Consider the following 22,107-nt stretch of genomic DNA (forward strand, 5'->3'; position numbering starts at 1 on the left):
ATAGGATTTCTCATATTCATTATATGTACATGCCATCTATCCCCCATGACTCTTCTCTGCCTCAGTGCTGAAGGCTTTTCCTTGTCCACTATATTCAAAAAGCTGCTTCCTCATATGAATCTTGTTGCGGTGACTAAGATACTCACCATGTGTGAGAGATTTCCCAGTTATACTTCAATCATGAGGTTTTCTTTCTGCCTGCATTTCATGAGGCTCAACAGAGAGAAATATTTTCTGACTATATTTAAGTCAGGCCTCATTCCTGAATAGGTTGCATTATGTACCATCACATTTGGAATATGGTTTGAGCTCAAATTAAGTATTTTTCCTAATTCAACTGTTTCTTCAGTTGATGTTTTGTTGTTGGTGATTGCCACTTGCCACGTATGTCTATGATGAATTTCCTGGCTTCTTTCAATTATGTACCATCTGGACATCTGAAATGAAAAACGGAAAAAAAAAAAACATGAATGCCCATAAGCATTTTTTGTGAAATGCTTATGTAAAGACAATGAAGTTACTTTCTCTCCTAGTGGTGTAATATTCTTAAAAAATCAATTATCAGTACTGGCTTTATAAGCACATGGTTGTTCCTAACTTAATATAAGAAATTAATGTAAAATGTTTTCCCCTGTTTTTTAATTTTGTTTCAATTCATTAAAAAAAAAATTGGTAAAAAATATTCACCTACACCCAGCTGTAATTTTCACCTAAGTGCTTATCAACTGCCAACTGTTTTCTCTGTTGTTTTTCTCTATTTAATTGTTGTAACAATGGGAGGTAGCTTGTGTGTGATTTTTCTTATTCTCCTTTGAAGATGATAAGGTATTCCTGGATCGGCTTCCTGCAGGTGCACAAGATGGCCACTTGTCCTCAGGACCAGATTTTACATCAGTATTTCCTTAGTTTTCATGCTTCCCTGGGAATGGCTATACGTATCTGGGCATTTTTCTTTTTTCTTTTTTTTAGAGACAGAGTCTCACACTGTCGCCCAGGTTGAAGTGCAGTGGCGCAATCTTGGCTTACTGCAACCCCTACCTCCCACATTCCAGCTATTCGCCTGCCTCAGCCTCCTGAGTAGCTGGGATTACAGGCATCTGCCACCACATCCAGCTAATTTTTTGTATTTTTAGTAGAGAAGGGATTTCACTGTGTTGGTCAGGCTGGTCTCAAACTCCTGACCTCATGATCCACTTGCCTCGGCCTCCCAAAGTGCTGGGATTACAGGCATGAGCCACTGTACCCAGTCAGCATCTGGGCATTTTTCAAATGCAAAATCTCTCCTCCAAACTAGATGAAGACTGCTTGTCGCAAATTTCGAGTTTCACCTGACTCCTTTTGCTTCTCAGAATTATAATAGGTACCTGAAGCTCCACTCCATCACTGTGGGCATCCCCTCCCTGCTGGTCCTAAAGATTCAGTTCTACAACTTAGGCAGTGTCCACTATCTTTGAAATGTCATTTATTAGATCCTTCTGAGATGAACAATCCTGATCTTCTCCCCCAAAATTCCTGGCACATCCAGCCCTGCTTCATAATTCAATGCTTCTGAAGGCTTTTATTTTGTGGTTCAAGTTTCAGCTGTTTCCTAGTTTCAGAAAAAAATGGACTCTCTTGTACACTTCTTATTGTCTACTGCAAAATAGAGATCTGAGCCCTTCAACATGAAACCTTTGCTTCAATAGACTTTGGAACCCAGAATCTCCTGGTTCTCTTCTGAAGTCCAGGCCTATTCTTTTCCATGCTCCTATGCTGGGTCTTCCTCACTGTAAGGATTTTTGATGTCATTACACAAAAGGCTCACTCCTAGATTCCTCTTATTTTGCTTCAACTCCCTAGGTGACCTCCTCTATAATTATGATTCTAAACACCAGCTCTGACCTATCAATTTTTAAGTTTGTATCTCCAATTGTAATGTCCACTCTTACATCTGTATTTATATTTACCTACTGTGTGCCACAAGTAAGAGAGTTAACTTGAACTGGAACTATGCCAAAGTTAACAATGACTCTGATACTGCATTGTCTTACTGTCCTTCCTAAATTATATACCTTTTTTTCATGCTGGTTAAATATTCCACATGGTTCTTTTACAACTACTTAACATATATTATTTTGTTTCTCTCATCAAAATGTACGCTTTATGAAAAAATTATTTTGACCACTGCTGTTACAAATGTAAATATAAAATTACCAAGGCTTACCAGCTACTCAGTTAAGATATGCTGAAAGAATAAATGGACGTATGAATAAATGTCTGGGGAAAAAACAGTCCATGAACATGGAGGAAAAGAAGACAACTAAGAAAACTGAGAAAATTAATAGCAAAGAAAAGTATCTAAGAAGAGCAAGGTAGGGATTAGGTTTTAAGCAAATATTTTAAAGTATTCAGCAAAATAAAATTCAGGGACATATATATGACAGCCCAACTTGGAGATGATATAATTCACAGAACTGATGCATAAAAACCAGCTGTCCTCAGGTACAGGACTTGGGAGAGAAATTGGTGAAAACAAGTCAACACTGGCCTTGACTTTTCCTGGCTTCCCTGCCCAGCATGCATTGACTAACCTGAGAGGCCTTGGTTTGCCCATTCTTCTCCTAACCATGGCTCTGCTCCTTGCTCCAACTTGAAGATCACCTCAGGTTTGGTAACACAATGGCCTGGTAAGGGGAAATAACGGAGGACTTAGCCAAACTGCAAAGTAAGGTCCTTTTCAGAATGATAATAGCTCCATTTCAGAAGCTGTATAATGAAGGAACCAATTCGAATCTTTTGTTAGAGAGGGTTGACACATTCTTCACATGGAATCTTACACTTAAATAGCATTAAACCTTATAAATGCTTTCTATATTTAGGAATATAGGAAGTGTTGCTTGTGGAGGTTACTGGAAAGTTTCACTCACCCAATGATACCAGGATGCTGTAGGTCTCCAGCATCACATCCCTGTACAGGGTCCTCTGTGCATCATCCAGGTCCTGCCTCTCCTCCCAGGTAAAATGCACAGCTACCTCCTCAAAGGACACCAATCCCTGTAACAGCACATTTCTCCTCAAGTCATCAGCCCAGGTTCACAAGAATAGGAATGTCAGAGTTCATTCTTCTATAGATGCATGTCTCTCATGTGTATCTTACATAAACTGTAGCTTCTCTGTACTCTATATGGAGAAAGAACAAGCACAGTAGAAATATCCTGCCACTACAATAATGTTTTGTTAATAAGATTACAAAGTTTGCCTTCAGATCTAGAATCATCCTTATTGTGAAAGATAAAAGTAGGAATAAAATTCTGCTGTAATCTAGTATGATGACAAAAATTACAAATACATACCTGGAAAAATACGGGAGATGAATTAGTAGAGACATAGTTCAATGTCGACTACAGTAAGAAAGGAGAAAATAAAGTTTCATATTGTATTGTAAGGTTGCACTTTATTGAAAAACCAAAGATGTTTAGAACATCCAGGTGAACCGTGTATTCTCATGACTATGAGGCAACACCAAAGCCGACTCACAATGACATGAAGAACACATACCACATTAATGGAACTACACACAGAACCACGTCTGGGTGAATGATGCTGGACTGTGATGACAGAGAGCACAACACTGAAGGAACTGATTAGGGAGTGATTCTGCATTTAAACATCTGACCTATCTCCAGAATTTATTTTTAAATTATTTATAAATTACAATAATGTACACAAGCATCTGGACATTTCCTTCCTACATGCCAAATGACTGCTTGTGTCCACCCTAGGGTGAATACCCCTATTTTCCTAACCACCAGGCGTAAATAATGTGCAAATTTGTGTAATATTTACACTCATTTGTGGGTGTAATGTGTGTAAATACCTGTAAGAACAAGTACGTCACATGACCAAAAAAGCATTTTAACAGTCGCCTAGGGGGAGAATGGGTAAGGACTTCAGGAAGAGCCAGAGGGGAAGAAAACAAGAGTGACAGATGACCACATTCACCCTATCACAGAACAGTAAGAATACAGAACATACAGCCGGGCGCAGTGGCTCACACCTATAATCCCAGCACTCTGGGAGGCCGAGGCGGGTGGATCATGAGGTCAAGAGATCAAGACCATCCTGGTCAACATGGTGAAACCCCATCTCTACTAAAAATACAAAAGTTAGCTGGGCATGGTGGCGTGTGCCTGCAGTCCCAGCTATGCGGGAGGCTGAGGCTGGAGAATTGCTTGAACCCAGGAGGCGGGGGTTGTGGTGAGCCGAGATCAAGCCATTGCGCTCCAGCCTGGGTAACGAGAGCGAAACTCCGTTGCAAAAAAAAAAAATTATACAGAACAGGGAAGGAATATTTAAAAAGGAAAAGGAGAAACGAAAAAGAATATGGCACTAATTTGCTGTGCAGAATAGGGAGTTTTACTTCCAAACGATGCACAATCACGTCTAGCGAGGTGCTGGCACTACAAAGTAAAATTTAGAAAATTAAAAATACAATGACACAGACTTAGACACATCATATTGGAAACATCTGAGGTATCATACATGGGGATGTCCAACTAGCAAGTGAATATACAACTCCAGAGTTCAGAAAAGATACCTAAGCCGAAGAGAAATATTTGGAAAGTATCAGAATTTGTATGGTACTTGTACCCACCATCGTTTAAGAATCTGAAAGAAAAAAGGAACAAATGCATTTCCTTTAACCTGAATTTTACTTATTTTTATTTTTCCATTTTAATCCATGGACTCCATAAAGGCAAAAAATGCAATGTAAAACAAAGTGAGACATATATAAACAAGTAACTCACCAGAGATTTATTCATTGTTGATCTTGGAAATGCACAGAGCACTCTGGAAGCATAGCTGGGGGAAAAATCGAATGGAGTGGATTAAGGGAGAACCGGTGTGGCTTGGTCCTAGATTCTCCTGCCCAAAACCCTCTACACAATAGCTGGAACAGACTAAAACAACAACAACAAAAACCTCCCTGTGACAGATAGTCATTCATGCCTCAGTAAGGGGCAAGAAATTCCCTGCTGAAGATGTACCCACAAGTACATTAACTGGTAGAGACACATACAATTTATTTCTGGGTTGATGAAAACATATCTTACCTACTGATTTAGGAACAATTAATTTACCCAAAGAAACAATTTAATAATTTAAACCAAAGAAAGACACATTTAGTCTTCAATGAAATTAATATTGTAAAATATACTTGGGCTGCATTAACTATTTCACTGCTAATAAAGAGATTCTACATGATTTCATATAGGTGTTTCCACTAGAACACATCTTGCTTTTACATACCTAAGCATCATGGAAGTATGCACCTTGCAAGCCAACGTTCTTTGCCCACAATTATATTATATAGGGGTGAAAACGTACATACTGTGTATTTCTTGGGATTCACTGTTTTAGTAACGTTTCCTAATGACATGTCTCCCTGTATCTAAGACCTCATATAGTCTGCTGATAACAAATGGGGCTTTGCCATTAGACTTGTTTTGGCCGAATGGGACATTAGAAAATATGACGAAAATATAGGTTGGAAAAGTGCTTGTCCACTGGTGCTTCCCTTCTTAAACAAGGGTCAGCTCAATGAACCACCAGACGTGTGAGTAAAGGCACCAGATGACTGAAGCTTCATTTGTGATCCAAACAACATTAGCATAGGAAATGCCCAGGTGAACACATGCCAAAATGTGAATCAGTAGAAACTCAATCAAATAAAACAGTTGTTTCTTTTTAAGCCAGTGAGTTTTGGTTGGTTATTTTCACAAAGAACACTGATACACCTAAGCCACCAGAACACAATATTTTTAAGACAACCATGTGAAGGAGCTAATGTGAAATTACTTGTCAAATACGATCATTAGAACATCACAACCTCATGCAGAAGTTTTGCAAATCATAATAAATGCCAACTTCATGGAAATCAGTGAGACTGCTGGTGCCAGGAGATGATGTGAATTATAAAAAGCAACTGTTTGCATACGAGTAAACTGTGTTTTGAGGTTCTTTACATCATAAAAAAAAATCTGTTGACTTTAAAATACAAAACACACAAAAAGGATCTCTTACAAGTGAGCATTGTGCTGTATTCTACCTACATTTTAAGGTATTGGTTTGGAGTAGAAGTGGGACACAGTTTTTAAATATATAAAATATGCTATTGTTTTCCTACAGAATTTATAATTTCAGATTACTGACACTAAGTGGGAAACACTTGTGTTATTTACCCTTGAGGTAACATAATTCACAAAAAGAGTTGGGGATTAAAAAAAAAAATAGCGATGGTTAAGGAAACGTTTCTGGTTGGCTGGTTGGTTTTGAGACAGAGTCTCGCTTTGTCACCCAGGCTGGAATGCAATGGCACAACCACATCTCACCATAACTTTGCCCCCTGGGCTCAACTGCAGTTGGGGCCACGAGTGCATACCACCACAACCAGCTAAATGTTTATTATTTTTTTTAATTAACACATAGGGTCTCCCTGTATGGCCCGGGCTATTCTCAAACTTCTGGGCTCAAGCAATCTTCCTGCCTTGGCCTCCCAATGGCAAGGGAAGGTACTTTAATTTTTTTGTGGAGGGAGGGGTGGGCAGGCAGGGAGGGGCTGGGAAAGTACTTTAAAGCAATGTTTGTTCTTAGCTTCAGTGTCAACAAAAATTTCAAAAGGAAACAGTTTTGACTTAATTGAGGCAAAATGAATAACACCAGCCAAAAATTCAGGATGCATAATATCTATATATCATGTGACCCTGGTATGTCACAGCTCCTCAAAGCCAAATTTTTTTCATCTTTCTCATAAGGTAGAAATACTTTGTCAAACCCTTACTGAACTACCAGGACGAGGATAGAGGGAGCTTCGGCATATCACTAGATGCTAAATTTGGTGATAGACTTTTTTTTTTTTTTTTTTTTAAGACTCGAAGTCTCACTCTGTTGTCCAGGCTGGAGTAGACTGGCACAATCTCGGCTCACTGCAACCTCCACTTCCTGGGTGCAAGCAATTCTCCTGCCTATTTCCCAAGTAGCTAGGACTACAGGTGTGCACCACCACACCCAGCTAATTTTTTAATTTTTTAGTAGAGACAGGGTTTCACTACATGTTGGCCAGGCTGGTCTTGAACTGCTGACCTCAGGTGATCCTCCTGTATCTGTCTACTTTTTTTTTTTTTTTTTTTTTGAGACAGAGTCTCGTTCTGTCGCCCAGGCTGGAGTGAAGTGGCACGACCTTGGCTCAGTGCAACCTCCGCTTCCCGGGTTCAAGTGATTCTCCTGCCTCAGCCTCCCAAGTAGCTGGGATTACAGGTGCGCACCACCACACCCAGCTAATTTTTGTATTTTTAGTAGAGATGGGGTTTCACTATGTTGGCCAGGCTGGTCTCGAACTCTTGAATTCGGGTGATCCCCCCACCTCGGCCTCCCAAAGTCGTGGGATTACAGGCGAGAACCACCATGCCCAGCCTAGACTACTCTGAAGAAAGCTCAGACACTGGAAACAATGAGAAAAGCCTGAGGGAATGAAAGTGTCTGTGAGTACTCCAAACAGATCCTCTCAGGTATAACAGGTTATTTTTCCACCTAAGACCACTGTTAAGTCCCCTCCAGTAAGTAACATCTCCTTGGCCCTCGCCCGTCATTCTCAGCCAAATTCGCCTCTTCCTTCTGAATGTTGGTCCAAACCTTCTGCTACTACCCAGCCTTTGAGAGCGACTGGATAAGGTATTATCAACCAAACCTTGAGCACTCTGAGGAGTGGGAAAATAATCGCTTGGGTCACACAAGCTGGGCTGCTCACCTGTAACACCTCCTCTGCTTTGAGGTACCAGTGAGAGAGAGTCCAGAGGGGTGTTTAGGTGGGATTCCTGAAGGGTGCCCTCCTCCAAACTTTGTAACACCTACTTCATCACAAAGAAAACAGGACCATCATCTGAGACCCCATCTTCCCTAGAAACCAAATCTTGTATAAACTTCTATAAACTAAAGTGGGGACGGGACGGGTAGGAAGGTGACACAAGCAGAATCTCCACTTGCTGAAGAGACACCGGGAAACCCCACTAACGCAAGCGCCAAGTAGTACAGACGCTGTGCGCGCGCTGCTCTGGGAACGAGGGCGTCTCCCCAAAACTGTCCGCACGCTCACCTCACACGTGGTGCACGGAACGCCGCGGCCACCACAGGGTCCATGCAGCGCCGGAGCGCGGCCTCCCCGCAGACCCCGTCCCCGCGCCACCGGCCTCGCCCCGCGTCTCCGGCGCTTCTAGAACCGGCTTCAGAGCCGGGACCCCGCGCCCTCCCTCCCCACAGCGCCGCCCTCTCAGCCCCCGCCCGGGTCCGCTGCACGCACCTGCACGTCGGGTCCCGCCCACCCGGGATGCGCCCACGCCTCTGCTCCCATCAACTGTGGCACGTCGGCCCCGTCTCCCTAGGGCGCCCCCAAGCCTGCCGGTTCCTGTTTCATCCTCCCACCAACCGGCAGGGACGAAGACACCCGCCTCAGAGCCTCCAGAGCAGCCTCTCGATGGCAGCAACGGCCGAGATTCTCAGGCGGAAGATGGCGGAAGCGGGCGGGGCGGCGCATGCGCAAAGGAATCCAAAAGGCCCTTCCCGCCGTCCTGTGCTGGTGACGTCATTGGAAGGCGAGCCTGCGTTTCCCACGAGACCTTGCGGTACTGAGGCGGGAAGTTCTGTTCCAGGCAGGAGCCGAGGATGGATCGGGTTTGGAGTCTACCCGCCTGACACACGTGGAATCTGGTTCTTTATTAAATCGGTTTGACAACCAGGCATATTGTGAGAATAATGGGAAAATTCGAATGCAGCCCAACTAGTCGATTATATTACTAAGTAACCTTTCTTTTTTTTTAAGTTCTGATATAGGTGTTGCTGTTATAGAACAAACATCTGTGTGTGTGTGTGTGTGTGTGTGTGTGTGTGTGAGATAGATCCTCGCTCTGTCGCCCAGGCTGTCGTGCGATGGCGAGATCTCGGCTCACTGCAGCCTCCACCTCCCGGGTACAAGCGATCCTCCTACCTCAGCCTTCCCGGGAGCTGAGACTACAGGCACCACGACACCTGGCTAATTTTTGCATTTTTAGTAGAGACGGGGTTTCGCCATGTTGGCCAGGCTGGTCCCAAATTCGTGGCCTCAAGTGATCTGCCCACCTTGGCCTTCACAAGTGCTGGGATTACAGGTGTGAGCTTCAGTGGATTTTATTACATAGTTGGAAAAATGTTCTAGGGTACACACTGCAATACAATAGCAGGGTCATAGGGTAGGTGCACGCCAGGGTCCTTGTGCCAATTTACACTACAAGTGTCTGAATTTTATTCGCCAGAGATTCCCCAAGATCCATCCACCCATTTATCAATCTAATCTTTACTTCTTGTTTGTTTATGTGAGATGGACATGAACTTTGCCCCTTTTTTTTTCTGTTTTCTGCTGAAATCTAGGCACAGGGGTTCCTCAGAGCTTCCACTATCACTGAAGTTCCTCTTCAAACAGGGAAATGCCCAATTTGAGTGATCAGGGTTGATAGGGATTGAGAAGCGGAATGGGGTTGGGTGAAAGGGAATAAAGCTTAGGGATGGGTGGATAGAGGGTGTGAGAGGCTTCTCTCTTGCCCAAGGCCTATCCCTGGTTTTCTCTTTTCCTAATGTATGCCCTGCCTTTTTCAAGTTTGTCTTCTGATCCTACAATTGCCCTTCAGTGACTATTCTGCAGATCCAGGGAAGTCAGCCTTGATCTTCCCAGGGCACTCTTGCCTGAGACTTTGGCATTCCTAGCTTTCTTTCCTCAGACACCTGGATCTCAGGCCTCTCTCTTGAACACCTATTGGTATGGTATCTGGGAATCCTTTAAATACAGGATAATTGGTCGGGGTTCCATAGGGGAAATCAGTGCCTGATATCCACCTTCTACGATATGGATTGTCATTCCCTGTCTTTGTAGGCCTCAGTCTTCTATCCATAAAAGGAGATATTGTGATACTTATTTGAATGTGCAGACACCTCACCCCGAACCCACCTAATATAATATAAAAGCCAAGAATGCAATCCCTTTCCTCACCCTATGGAGTAAAGTCCTCAGAGCCAAGGAGAGAAAGCTCAGGGATGATATCTGTGTGTTTCCAACATTAACCATGTACTGTAGTTTTTTTAAGTTTCTTTTGTTAAAGTTATCCCAGCTTTGATTCCATTTTAACAGGATTTATTTTTGTAATTCCATTTTTGGATTCTTGATTTCTTGGTAAAGAAATGCAATTGATTTTTGTGTATCAATCTTGTAGAGTGCTACATTCCTAAATTTGTTCATGAGTCCTAATACTTTTTAGTAAATTTCGTATGATTTTCTAAATGCAAGATCCTGTAATCTGTACATGAAGATAACTGTACTTCTTCCTTTTCAATCTAGATGTCATTTATTTATTTACATTGTCGAGTTGTCCCAGCTGCCACCGTTACCAACTAAAAAAGGGGGCTCACTGCCCAAAGCACTCAAAGCCAATACTATGACACTGAGTTTTTGAGAAGAGAAAAACTTTATATTTAAACTCAAACCAAAACCTATGGGATAAGCAAAAGCAGTGCTAAGGGATAAGTTTATAGCAAAAAGCACCTACATCAAAAAAAAGTAGAAAAACTTAAAATGAACAACCTAATAATGCATCTTAAATAATTAGAAAAGAGCAAACCAAATCCAAAATTACTTCTTCCAATTTGAATAACTGATACTGCTTTCTGTTGCCCAGTAGCTCTACACAAAAATCCATCGCTGTGGTGAACAGACGTGCCAAGCGGAGGTTCCCTCACCTCACTGCTGACCCTGGAGGAAAAAGTTGCACTCTTCACTAGCTGTGGGCTTCTCAGGTCTGACCTTTGTTATTTTGAGGTGGTTTCTTTCCTTCTTTCTTTCTTTTTTCTTTCTTTCTTTTTTTTTTTTTTTTTGAGACAGAGTCTTGCTCTGTCACTGAGGCTGGAGCACAGTGGTGCGATCTTCGCTCACTGCAACCTCCGCCTCCCGGGTTCAAGGGATTCTCCTCCCTCAGCCTCCCGAATAGTTGGGATTACAGGCATGCGCCACCACACCTGGCTAATTTTTGTGTTTTTAGTGGAGATGGGGTTTCATCATGTTGGCCAGGCTGGTCTCAAACTCTTGACCTCAAATGAGCCACCTGCTGAGTCTTCCAAAGTGCTGGGATTACAGGCGTGAGCCACCACACCTGGCCTGTATTTTCATTTTCATTTGTCTCAAGACTTTTTGTGCCAGTGTAGTGTAATTTTGTTTCCAGTAAAGGTGTTAAGCACATAATGAATAGTGGTTCCATTTACATAATATTTAAACAAATTAACACACAAATTTAAACTTTAGAATAAATTTACCAATAATGTCTATGTATATTTTGGTTCAGAAAATATGACCTCAGTATTGACACAGCAACTTAAACGTAAAGGCTGTCTGAGTCCCTGTCATGGTGCTGTATAGGAAACCTGAGGTTGAATAGCCAAGAGGGTTATTTGGCTCGTGGTTCTTCTGCAGGCTGTACAATAAGCATGGCGCCAGCATCTGCTCATCTTCTGATGCAGGCCACAGGCTGCTTCCATTCACAGCAGAAGGTAAAGAGGAGCTCGTGTGTGTGCAGGGATCACACGGCGAGGGGGAAGCAAAAGAGAGTGGGAGTGGGTGCTAGGCTCTTTAACAATCAACTCTTGCAGGAGCCTCTCAGTGGACTGAGAATTCACTCACCCCTGAGGGAGGGCACTAATCTGTACACAGAGAATTCGACTCCACGACCCAAATACCTCCCAGCAGGCCCCACCTTCAACACTGGGATCAAATTTCAACATGAGATTTAGGGAGACAAAGCAAACCATAGAAATGTTAATAATAAATAAATACTGAGTAAGAGCCTGCAAATATCCGTTAATTTTTAATTATATAAATTTTAAAATTGAAATATAATAGAAAATTGTTCACATTTAATGTATAAATCTTGATCAGTTTAGATATATGTGTTCACCCTTAGAAGCATCATCACAATGACATAAACGTAACCATCTTCTCCACAAGCCTTCTCCTCCCCACTATTTTGTGATAAGATCATTTCCATAAGATATACCCTCTTAACTAATTTCCAGCATACATTCTGTATTAGCTACATGGAGTATTCTGTGCATTCAATATCTAGGACTTATTCATATCACATAACTAAAGCTTTATACTCTTTTTACAAACACCTCCCTGATTCCCCTTCCCCCAGCCCCAGTAACCAGCATTCTACTCTATGCCTCTATAAGTTTGACTATCTTAAATTCCTGATATAAGTGGTGTCTTAGTCCATCTTTGCTGTTATAAGAAAATACTGACACTGGGTATCTGTAAAGAAGTTTATTTTTCTGGAGGCTGGGAACAGCAGCTAGTGTCGGTGAGGGTCTTCTTGCTTTTTCTTCACACGGTGGGAGGCAGGAGACAGTAAATGCACTCCCGCAAGGCCTTTCTATAAGGGCCTCAATCCGTTCAGGAGAAAGGTGCCCTCACTTAATCACTCCCTAGGGGCACCACCCCCATATCATCACTCAGTGAATAGATTTCAACGTATAAATTTGTGAGGAACACACATGTTCAGATCATAGGAAGCGGGATCATGTACTTCTTTCATGTCTGGCTTATTTCACTTATCATAATGCTCTCCAGGTACATGCATGTGGCTGCACATGGTAGGATTTTCTTCCTTTTTAAGGCTGTATAATATTCCATTTCATGTACAGTTCACATTTTCTTTGTTCATTATTATTGAGAGGTTTTATTACAAATTGAAAGGTACTTTTAATATTAATTTCATTTTTATTATTAAAAACAAAGTTCCAAATGGTGTGATTTCTGTGTGTGTGTGTGAGACAGAGTCTCACTCTGTCACCCAGGCTGGAGTGCAGTGGTGCAATCTTGGCTTACTGCAACCTCCACCTTCTGGGTTCAAGTGATTCTTCTGCCTCAGTCTCCCAAGTAGCTGGGACTACAGCTGCACATCACCATGCCCAGCTAGTTTTTGTATTTTTTTTAAGTAGAGATGGGGTTTCACTATATTGACCAGGCTGGTCTCGAACTCCTGACCTCGTAATCCACCCGCCTCGACCTCCCAAAGTGCTAGGATTACAGGTGTGAAGTGAATTTTTTTTTTTTTTTTTTTTTTTTTTTTTTTGAGACAAGGCCTCCTTCTGTCCCCCAGGCTGTGATGCAATGGCACAATCATGACTCACTCCACCCTCAACCTCATGTGTTCAAATGATCCTCCCGCCTCAGCTGCCCAAGTAGCGGGAACTATGGGTGAGCAGCACCATGCCCAGCCTCCTGGGTGCAAGTGATCCATCCACCTCAGCCTCCCAAAGTCCTTGGATCACAGACAGGAGCCACCACATCTGGCTCCATGATATTTTTTTTTTTTTTTTTTTGAGACGGAGTTTCGCTCGTTACCCAGGCTGGAGTGCAATGGCGCGATCTCGGCTCACCGCAACCTCCGCCTCCTGGGTTCAGGCAATTCTCCTGCCTCAGCCTCCTGAGTAGCTGGGATTACAGGCACGCGCCACCATGCCCAGCTAATTTTTTGTATTAGTAGAGACGGGGTTTCACCATGTTGACCAGGATGGTCTCGATCTCTTGACCTCGTGATCCACCCGCCTCGGCCTCCCAAAGTGCTGGGATTACAGGCTTGAGCCACCGCGCCCGGCCTCCATGATATTTTTTTTAAAAGGAAAATCACTTAATTTTGTTAGAGCAATTTTAATATCACAGCAGAATTAAGGGGATGATACATGGGCTTCTCATGTACCCCTTAGCCCCACACCCTCATCGCCCCCCTCATTAGTAACATCCCCACCAGACTGTTACGGTGACACAATCAACCTATTGAGACATCGTAGTCATCCAGTGACCACAGTTTACAGGAGCGTTCACTCGGCGCTGTACATTCTATGGAATTAGAAAACTAAAATGACAAGTATCCGAGGGCTCTACAGTGTTTCCGCCACACTAAAAATCTTCTGTACTTTGCATATTCATCTCTCCCTGTGCCCCCAACCTTGGAAGCCACTGATATTTTTACTGTTTCCATAGGTATGCTGTTCCCAGAATGCTATCGTCTGAATCACAGACTGAGTAGCCCTTTCAGAATGGCCTCTTTCACTTAGTCATAGGAATGTAAGTTCCCTCCATGTGTTTTCGGTCTTATAGCTGTTTTCTTTTCAGAACTGAATTCCATTGTCTGCACAGACCACAGTTTATTTAATCACTCACCTATGGAAGGACATCTTGGTTGTTTCCAAATAAGGGCAATGTTGACTAAAACTGCCATAAATATCTGTGCAGGTTTTTATATTGGTAACAGTTTCAACTCCTTTAAGTAAATACCAAGGAGCACAATTGCTGTATCATGTGGCAAGAATATGTTTACTTTTGTAACAAACCATCAAACTGTCTTCAAAACTGATTGTCATTTTGCATTTCCAGCATGTTGGGGGAAGCAGCAGTGGAGGAAGGGTTTACAACAAGCCTACATAAAGTGGTTCTAAGTAATGTATAGGCTGGGCGCGGTGGCTCACGCCTGTAACCCCGGCACTCTGGGAGGCCGAGGCAGGCGGATCACGAGGTTAAGAGATCGAGACCATCCTGGTCAACATGGTGAAACCCCGTCTCTACTAAAATACAAAAATTAGCCAGGCGTGGTGGTGCGCGCCTGTCATCCCAGCTGCTCGGGAGGCTGAGGCAGGAGAATTGCTTGAACCCAGGAGTCAGAGGTGGCAGTGAGCCGAGATCACGCCACTGCACTCCAGCCTGGCGACAGAGCGAGACTCCATCTCAAAAAATAAATACATAAATAATGTATAAATCAGGAATAATAAACTGTGGAAGGCCGCAGGAGGCCTCTCTATTGCCAGCGTGTTCCCAGAAACGTAGTGACCTAAGCTCTGATATTCTAAACATAGTGCCCAAGGACATAATATTCCCTTGAAGCACTGGAATGTAACCAGACATTAGGCTCCTTGCTAAGCCCCTCCCACCAGCTGCATTTTCTATTGATAAGCATACGATTTTAGCTCTTGAGAAACTCACATAAGCCACCGCTGCTATCAATTTTATGTTTGGCGCACAGCCTCCCTTCCGATTCACCCCACCACCTGCACTGTAGATAAAAGTGATTGCATTCAATAACTATTGTGGGAACCAGAGCACGGGGCCTTTGCAGCCTCCGGTTTTGCACCGGCCCCCTGGTCCCAGTTTATGCATTCTTAACCTGTCTTTTTCTCATTCCTTTGTCGTCACCTAACTCGGGGTACCCACAGGTGGTGTGTGGGGACTGGCACCCTACACAGCAGCAACGAATGAATTTCTTTTGCGCCGCACCCTCGCTGGCATTGTCACTGTCAGCGCTGCACATTTTGGCTGTTCTACTAGGTGGGTAGTCATATCTTATTTAATATGCTTTTCCCAGCCGGGTGTGGTGGCTCACACCTAGAATCTCAGCACTTTGGGAAGTCAAGGCAGGCAGATCATCTAAGGTCAGCAGTTCGAGACCAGCCTGGCCTACATGGCGAAACCCCGTCTCTACTAAAAACACAAAAAATTAGCCGGGTGTGGTGGTGGGTGCCTATAATTCCAGCCACTAGGAAGGCTGAGGCAGGAGAATCGCTTGAACCCGGGAGGCAGAGGTTGTAGTGAGTAGAGATTGCGCCGTTGCACTCCAGCCTGGGCAACAAGAGCGAGACACCATCTCAAAATAATAATAATAATATGTATTTCCCTGACAACACATGATTTGGGGTACGTTTTATATGTTTGTTTGCCATCTGTGTGTCTTCCTTGGTTAGGTATCTGTCACAGTCTTTCGTCTGGAGATCAAATTGTTTGGTCTCGTATTGAGAGTTAAGAGTAAAGAACTCTTTAAAGAAAAGATTTTGGATAAGAGTTCTTTATCAGATGATTCTTTTCCATAAATGAGTCTTCTCTTCTCATTCTTTTGACATTGTCTTTTGCAGAGCAGAAGTTTTTAATTTTAAGGAAGTTCTGCTCATTATTTCTTTCATGGCTCCCGACTTTGATGTTTTAGCTAAAACGTCAGCCCCACGCCCACAGTCATCTAGGTTTTCTTCTATGAGTTTTATAATTTCAGGTTGTGTCACTTATGTCTGTGAGTCATTCGAGTTAATTTTTTGCATGTGAACATCTCATTTTAATGCCGTTTGTTGAAAAAACTAAGTTTGCCTCCTTGCGTTGCATTTGCTCCTTCCTAGACAGTTGACTGTTTGTTTGGGTCGTCTCTGTGCTCTCTATTCCATTCCACTGACCCACTGTCCAGTCTTTCACCAATACTACGCCATCTTAGTCAATCTGTGCTGCTACAAAAAGGCACCCGAGACTGGGCAGTTTATTAAAATCAGAAATGGATCAGCTCACGGTTCTGGAAGCTGGGAAGTTCAAGATAAGGCACCCGCACTTAATGTCTGGTGAGAACCTTCGCTGAATCTTCACATGGCAGAAAGGCAAGCTCACCAAATGCCACCGAAGCCTCTTGTTTAAAGGTCTTAATCTCATTAACAAGGGAGGAACCCTCACGGACTGATAACCTCTTGAAGGCCCCCACCTCTTAATACTATCACACTGGCAATACCTGAATCTTGGAGGGGACGCTTTCAAACCATAGCACAAATTGTCTTGATTACGATAGTTTTATGGTAAGTATTGAAGTCTCGTAGTGTCATTCCTTCAACTTTGTACTTAATATTATGATAGCAAGTCTAGGTCTTTTGCCACTCCATATAAACTTTGAATTCCAATTTAGTTATTTAGTATCCACAAAATACTTTGCTGGGGCTTTGATTGGGATGGCACTGAATCTATACATCGTTTAGAATAACTGATGTATTTACAGTATTGAGTCTTCCTCCCCACTAACAGGAAATGGTTCTCCATTTATTTCTTTTTCTTTCTTTTTTTCCTTCTTTTTCTGAGACGGAGTTTCACTTTGTCTCCCAGGCTGGAGTGCAGTTGCCCAATCTCGGCTCACTGCAACCTCTGCCTCCCAGGTTCAAGTGATTCTCCTGCCTCAGCCTCCTGAGTAGCTGGGATTACAGGTACCCACCACCATGCCCAGATAATTTTTGTATTTTGAATAGAGATGGGGTTTCACCATGTTGGCCAGGCTGGTCTTGAACTCCTGATGTCAGATTATCTGCCCACTGCAGCCTCCCAAAGTGCTAGAATTAAAGGCATGAGCCACCATACCAGGCCCACAAAACTATGCAATTATAGAAGAAAACATAGACTGCTATGTGATCTTGGGTTTGCTCTTGAGTTTTAACACCTGACACTGTCAGAGGCATTTGAACCACAGTGACTCCATGTTGAATAGGTGCTGGGTAAAATAAGGTTGAGACCTGCCAGGTTGCATTCCCAGGAGGTTAACTGTTCTTAATCACAGGATGAGATATGAGGTCAGCACAAGATATAGGTCACAAAGACCCTACTGATAAAACAAGTTGTGGGGAAAAAAAAGCAGGCCAAAACCAAGATGGCAAATAAAGTGACCTCTAGTCATCCTCACTGCTCACTGTACACTAATTATAATGCATTAGTGTAACCACCCAAGGGGTTCACCTTGCCCTCTATCTAGATAGAGCTGATTCATCAAGACAGGAGAATTGCAATAGAGAAAGAGTAATTCATGCAGAGCTGGCTGTGTGAGAGACTGGAGTTTTATCATTATTCAAATCAGTCTCCCCCAAGCATTTGGGGAGAAGAGGTTTTTGTTTTTGTTTTTTAAGATAGAGTCTTGCTCATGTGGCACAGGCTGGAGTGCAGTGGCATGATTTCAGCTCACTGCAACCTCTGCATCTTGGGTTCAAATGATTCTCCTGCCTCAGCCTCTTGAGTAGCTGGGATTATAGGTGCACACTACCACGCCCAGCTAATTTTTGTAGTTTTAGTAGAGATGGGATTTCACCATGTTGTCCAGGCTGGTCTCAAACTCCTGACCTCAGGTGATCCACCTGCCTTGGCCTCCCAAAGTGCTGGGATTACAGGCATGAGCCACCTCAACCACTCGGGGAGCACAGTTTTTAAGGATAACATGGTGGGTAGGGGAAACAGGTGAGCTGGTTACTGGTCAGAGATGAAATCACAGGGAGTCAAAGCTGTCTTCTGGATCTGAGTCAGTTCCGGGGTGGGGACCACAAGATCAGATGATCCAGTTTATTGACCTGGGTGGTGTCAGCTGATCCATCAGTGCAGGGTCTACAAAACATCTCAAGCATTGATCTTAGGACCAGTTTAGGGAGGATCAGAATCTTACAGCCTCCAGCTGCATGACTCCTAAACCGTAATTTCCAATGTTGTGGTTAACGTCAGTCCTACAAAGGCAATCTAGTCCCCAGGCAAGAAAGAGGTCTGTTTGGGAAAAGGCTGTTACCATCTTTGTTTGAACTATAAACTAAGTTTCTCCCAAAGTCAGTTCAGCCTACACCCAGGAATGAACAAAGACAGCTTGAAGGTTAGTAGCAAGATGGAGTAAGTTAAATTGGATTTCTTCCATTCTCAGCCATAATTTTGCAAAGACGATTTCATAAATAAAATACGGGCTTCAGTTAATAGCATATCAGTATTTGTTCATTCACTGTGACAAATGATGTGAGACACACTGATAGATGATGTTAGCAAGAGGACACTGCGTTGCAGCTACGTGGGAAATCTGTTTTCTTTGCTATTTCTGTGTAAATCTAAAACTACTCTAAAATAAAACTTTAGAAGTGTTATATTTTTTTCAAACACCTGCTTATTTGTACGCTTAATTGCTGGTAATTGACCCTGTTTTCCTTTTAATAAGAGCATTTATGACACAAAAATAAAATCATACAGACTAATATGTAATTCCAAACAAATGCCTCTTTACATGTTTTATGTTAAAGTAATAACATATGTGTATAAACTTAACATAATTTTTTTCTGGTATTATGATTCTGTCTTGGGGTCACTCTCTAAAAAGGTGGTCCTTTTTTAAACAACCAGATAAGAAAATCCTTTTAGAGATTCTATTTCAATTCATGGTTGAACATTGTCAAAGAATGACTGTAAAAAAAGTTTCTTAGCATCGAAGATTTTTTGTTGTTGTTTTTTAGTATCCCAGATTTAAAAAAGAAAATGTTTCAATGGCAAATGGATTCCCTGTGACTGGATCACTTACTCCGAAATATCCCTGTCTTGGTTTTCCATACGTGCTTTTTAGTAATAATACAACAGAATGCAATATTGGCCACCGGGAAAAAATATTCAAGGAAAGAAAGAATGTCAACAGAACTTGTAACCATGATAATTTAATGTTTCATTGTGATGCTTTCTAAAACAGAAGAGTTTAAGAATATTCGAAGTCAATTTCCTTAATGAAACTTTGCAGAAGGTGATGAAACTAGAGAAACAAAAATATTCTGAGTGATTTTAGATGTTGCTACATTTTATGGGAAAAAATATTTTACCTTTTAAGAGGATCACAGATAATTAGTGGAAGCCCAACCTCTGAAATGTTTCCAAATTTAGATGAACTTGTAAGTAATGATGTCAATCTAACTAGTCATGAAATTAATGGTAAAAAAGGATCTGTGCCTTATTACGTAATAAAATATGCCACGAACAATTAATGCTCCTAGGAAAGCACGCTGGACTTAAATTTAATTGAGAGTGTCAGAATCAAAATATATTTGATCATATAACAGAAGTAGCCCATCATGAACAAATGTATTATATCAAAAAGTATGTTCATGTTAAATATACTGTCAAACCAATGGGAGAAAGCTGTATTGCCTTTATTGAAAGGAAATAATAGAGACAGTCTAGCTTGGGGAATTATTAAGTCGGAAACATGCAATGCCGACATAAGAACATGTAACAGTGAACAACTCTGGCAGGTGTAGGAAAGGATCAAAGACATCATATCCCCTCCCCGGATGCTCAAGCTAAATCTGCACTTTGTTCAGCTCACAATCTTTATACATCTCTATATTAGTATTTGGTACATGTTCTTCTGTATGGAGAGGTATAAAAATATATTTAAACATTTACAATTATCATATGCCTACTGTTAAATATTTCCATACTGTTTCAACTACTTTAATGCTGTGAGACAAATGAGCTATTAAAACACGAGTGAAAGTGTTTGTGACCCCGCAGCACCTGCGGGCCCCCGGCCACCGCCCCGCCACCCCCCGCCGTCCTGATGGCGCCGCTCAGCGTCGCTTCCTCCGCGCCACGATCTCTCCCCAGAAACAAGCCCGGAGCTGTAAGACACGCTGTGCTCAGCTGTCCTGGGGCGCAGTCAACGCCTGCCGGAAGGGACACCGTTTTCCAGTAGGCTGCGCAGACCGTGACAGGGAAGTAAGGCCCACGGCAGCGCTCCCTCCTCAGCACGCACAGCCAGGGACAGGACGCCTTTTCCTCCTTCCCTCGTCTGGTGACCAGGTGTCCAGAACCGTGGCCTCCCCCAGGCGGGTCCTGAGGAGAACGAGCCTCCGTCAAGCTCGGTGCCCCGGGGCGCTGCCCCAGTTTCGCAGGAGCTGGGCGCCCCCTCGTGGCAGCCCTGAGGAATCCCCGAACAGAAAGCTGACCCTGACGTTGGTATGGCCTTTCAAGGGACCCTGAAAAGACAAACCAATCCTGCAAAGTAACTCCAAATCTGGAGGTTTGCACATCCCAATTTCAAACCTTATTACAAAGCAATAGTAATCAAAAGTGTGACACCGGCACAAGAATCAACAGAAAGACCAATTGAGTTGAATTGGGAGTCCAGACATAAAACAATGCCTCCAGGCTCAACTGATTTTAGACAAGATCCATGACCATTAAATTGCAGAAAAAATGCTGTCCTCAACAAGTGATGTAAGGCAACTTGCTATCCACATAAAGGGAAATGAAATTGTGTACTTGCCTATTACCACATAAAAAAGTTAACTTGAAATGGATCAAAGACCTAAATATGGCAACACTAAGAACTCTAGAAGAAAACATACAGTTAAACCTTCATGACCTTGGATGAGGCGATAGTTTCTTAGATTTGACACCAAAACCACAAAAGGAAAAATAAATCAATAGATTTCCTCAAAATTCAAAACCTTTATACCACAGAAGACATGAAGACAAAAGCTGAAAGACAAAATTCCTGTAACAGGAAAAACAACCGTCTTCTAGTACACTCTGAACATTCAACACAGAACACTCCCGTTAACAGATGCATGGGTTTTTTCCCCCACACAGACCAAATCTTGGGTACCAGTTAAGTGTCCTACAGTACAATCAATTCTGACACTATCTAGAGAAAGCATCAGACACACAGGCTAAGGGCTCAGTCCTAGGAATGCAGGTCATCCCTCTTGTTGCTTGCAAATTCAACTGACGAACACAAGGATGATAAAAAGAAAGTGACTTCATGCCAGAGCTTAGCTAGAGGGAACATACAGGCTCTTGCCTTAAAGAAATCCTTTCCACTTTGGGGGCAGAAAGGAGATTTAAAAGGACTTTGCAGAATGGCATGCAGGGGGATAGGGTGAGGAGGTGCAGGGTCTATGGGACTTGCTCTGATGTTTAATCCATTAGGTAGTCAAGCACCACCCCAGGCAGAGGCAGGTTGTAAACTGACTGTTGTCTCTTGTTATCTCCTGGTTGGTGAGAGTTCTAGAGATGCCTACTTTGATTCAAGGTTTTGTCCCTGGAACTTCTAAGTAAACACACAGTTAGAAAAGTTTCCAGCGTAGGAAGTGTCTAGTGGAGAGAGAAACACTTATAATTGCATTCCTAAAGAGCAAAGTAGGAAGTGAAGGAAAAGGAAAACAGTGAAAGTAATTCATTTTTTCTTTAAGAAAATACGGGTACTCAGTTACAAGACTACTTAAGATACCAATTACAAACAGTAGGTTTCCAGGTTACTGTCTGTCTGACTTGGCTACAGACTGGAGGCTCTCAAAACACTCTTACTGGGTTCAGCAATTTACTACAACACATTGTTGTAGAACCCATGAAAAGTGTACTTAACTATTGCTGACTTATTACCAAGGATATTTTAAAGGCTGCAAATGAACAGCCAGATGAAG

At 42.6% G+C, this 22,107-nt stretch overlaps 1 protein-coding gene across 2 annotated transcripts; it reads right to left on the reverse strand.

Moving 5' to 3' along the window:
• Window positions 1-228: 228 nt before the first annotated feature.
• Window positions 229-8,519, reverse strand: LOC105731632 (zinc finger protein 717-like). 2 transcript variants are annotated; one of them, XM_064370128.1, is made up of 6 exons: window positions 8,336-8,519; window positions 4,788-4,842; window positions 3,333-3,380; window positions 2,907-3,033; window positions 2,571-2,663; window positions 229-437 (listed from the first exon to the last, which is right to left on the reverse strand). In XM_064370128.1, the coding sequence occupies exons 2-6, from the start codon at window positions 4,800-4,802 to the stop codon at window positions 415-417; spliced, it is 306 nt and encodes a 101-aa protein (XP_064226198.1). In that variant the 5' UTR covers window positions 4,803-4,842; window positions 8,336-8,519; the 3' UTR covers window positions 229-414. The 2 variants fall into 2 exon arrangements, with proteins under 2 accessions (XP_064226198.1, XP_064226197.1); XM_064370127.1 differs by lacking the exon at window positions 3,333-3,380 and having other exon boundaries at window positions 8,336-8,516.
• Window positions 8,520-22,107: the final 13,588 nt, after the last annotated feature.

Source organism: Aotus nancymaae, unplaced genomic scaffold (genome assembly GCF_030222135.1).
Source record: "Aotus nancymaae isolate 86718 unplaced genomic scaffold, 86718_ANA_hifiasm-v0.15.2.pri h1tg000100l, whole genome shotgun sequence".
In the NCBI taxonomy this organism is placed as follows: domain Eukaryota; kingdom Metazoa; phylum Chordata; class Mammalia; order Primates; family Aotidae; genus Aotus; species Aotus nancymaae.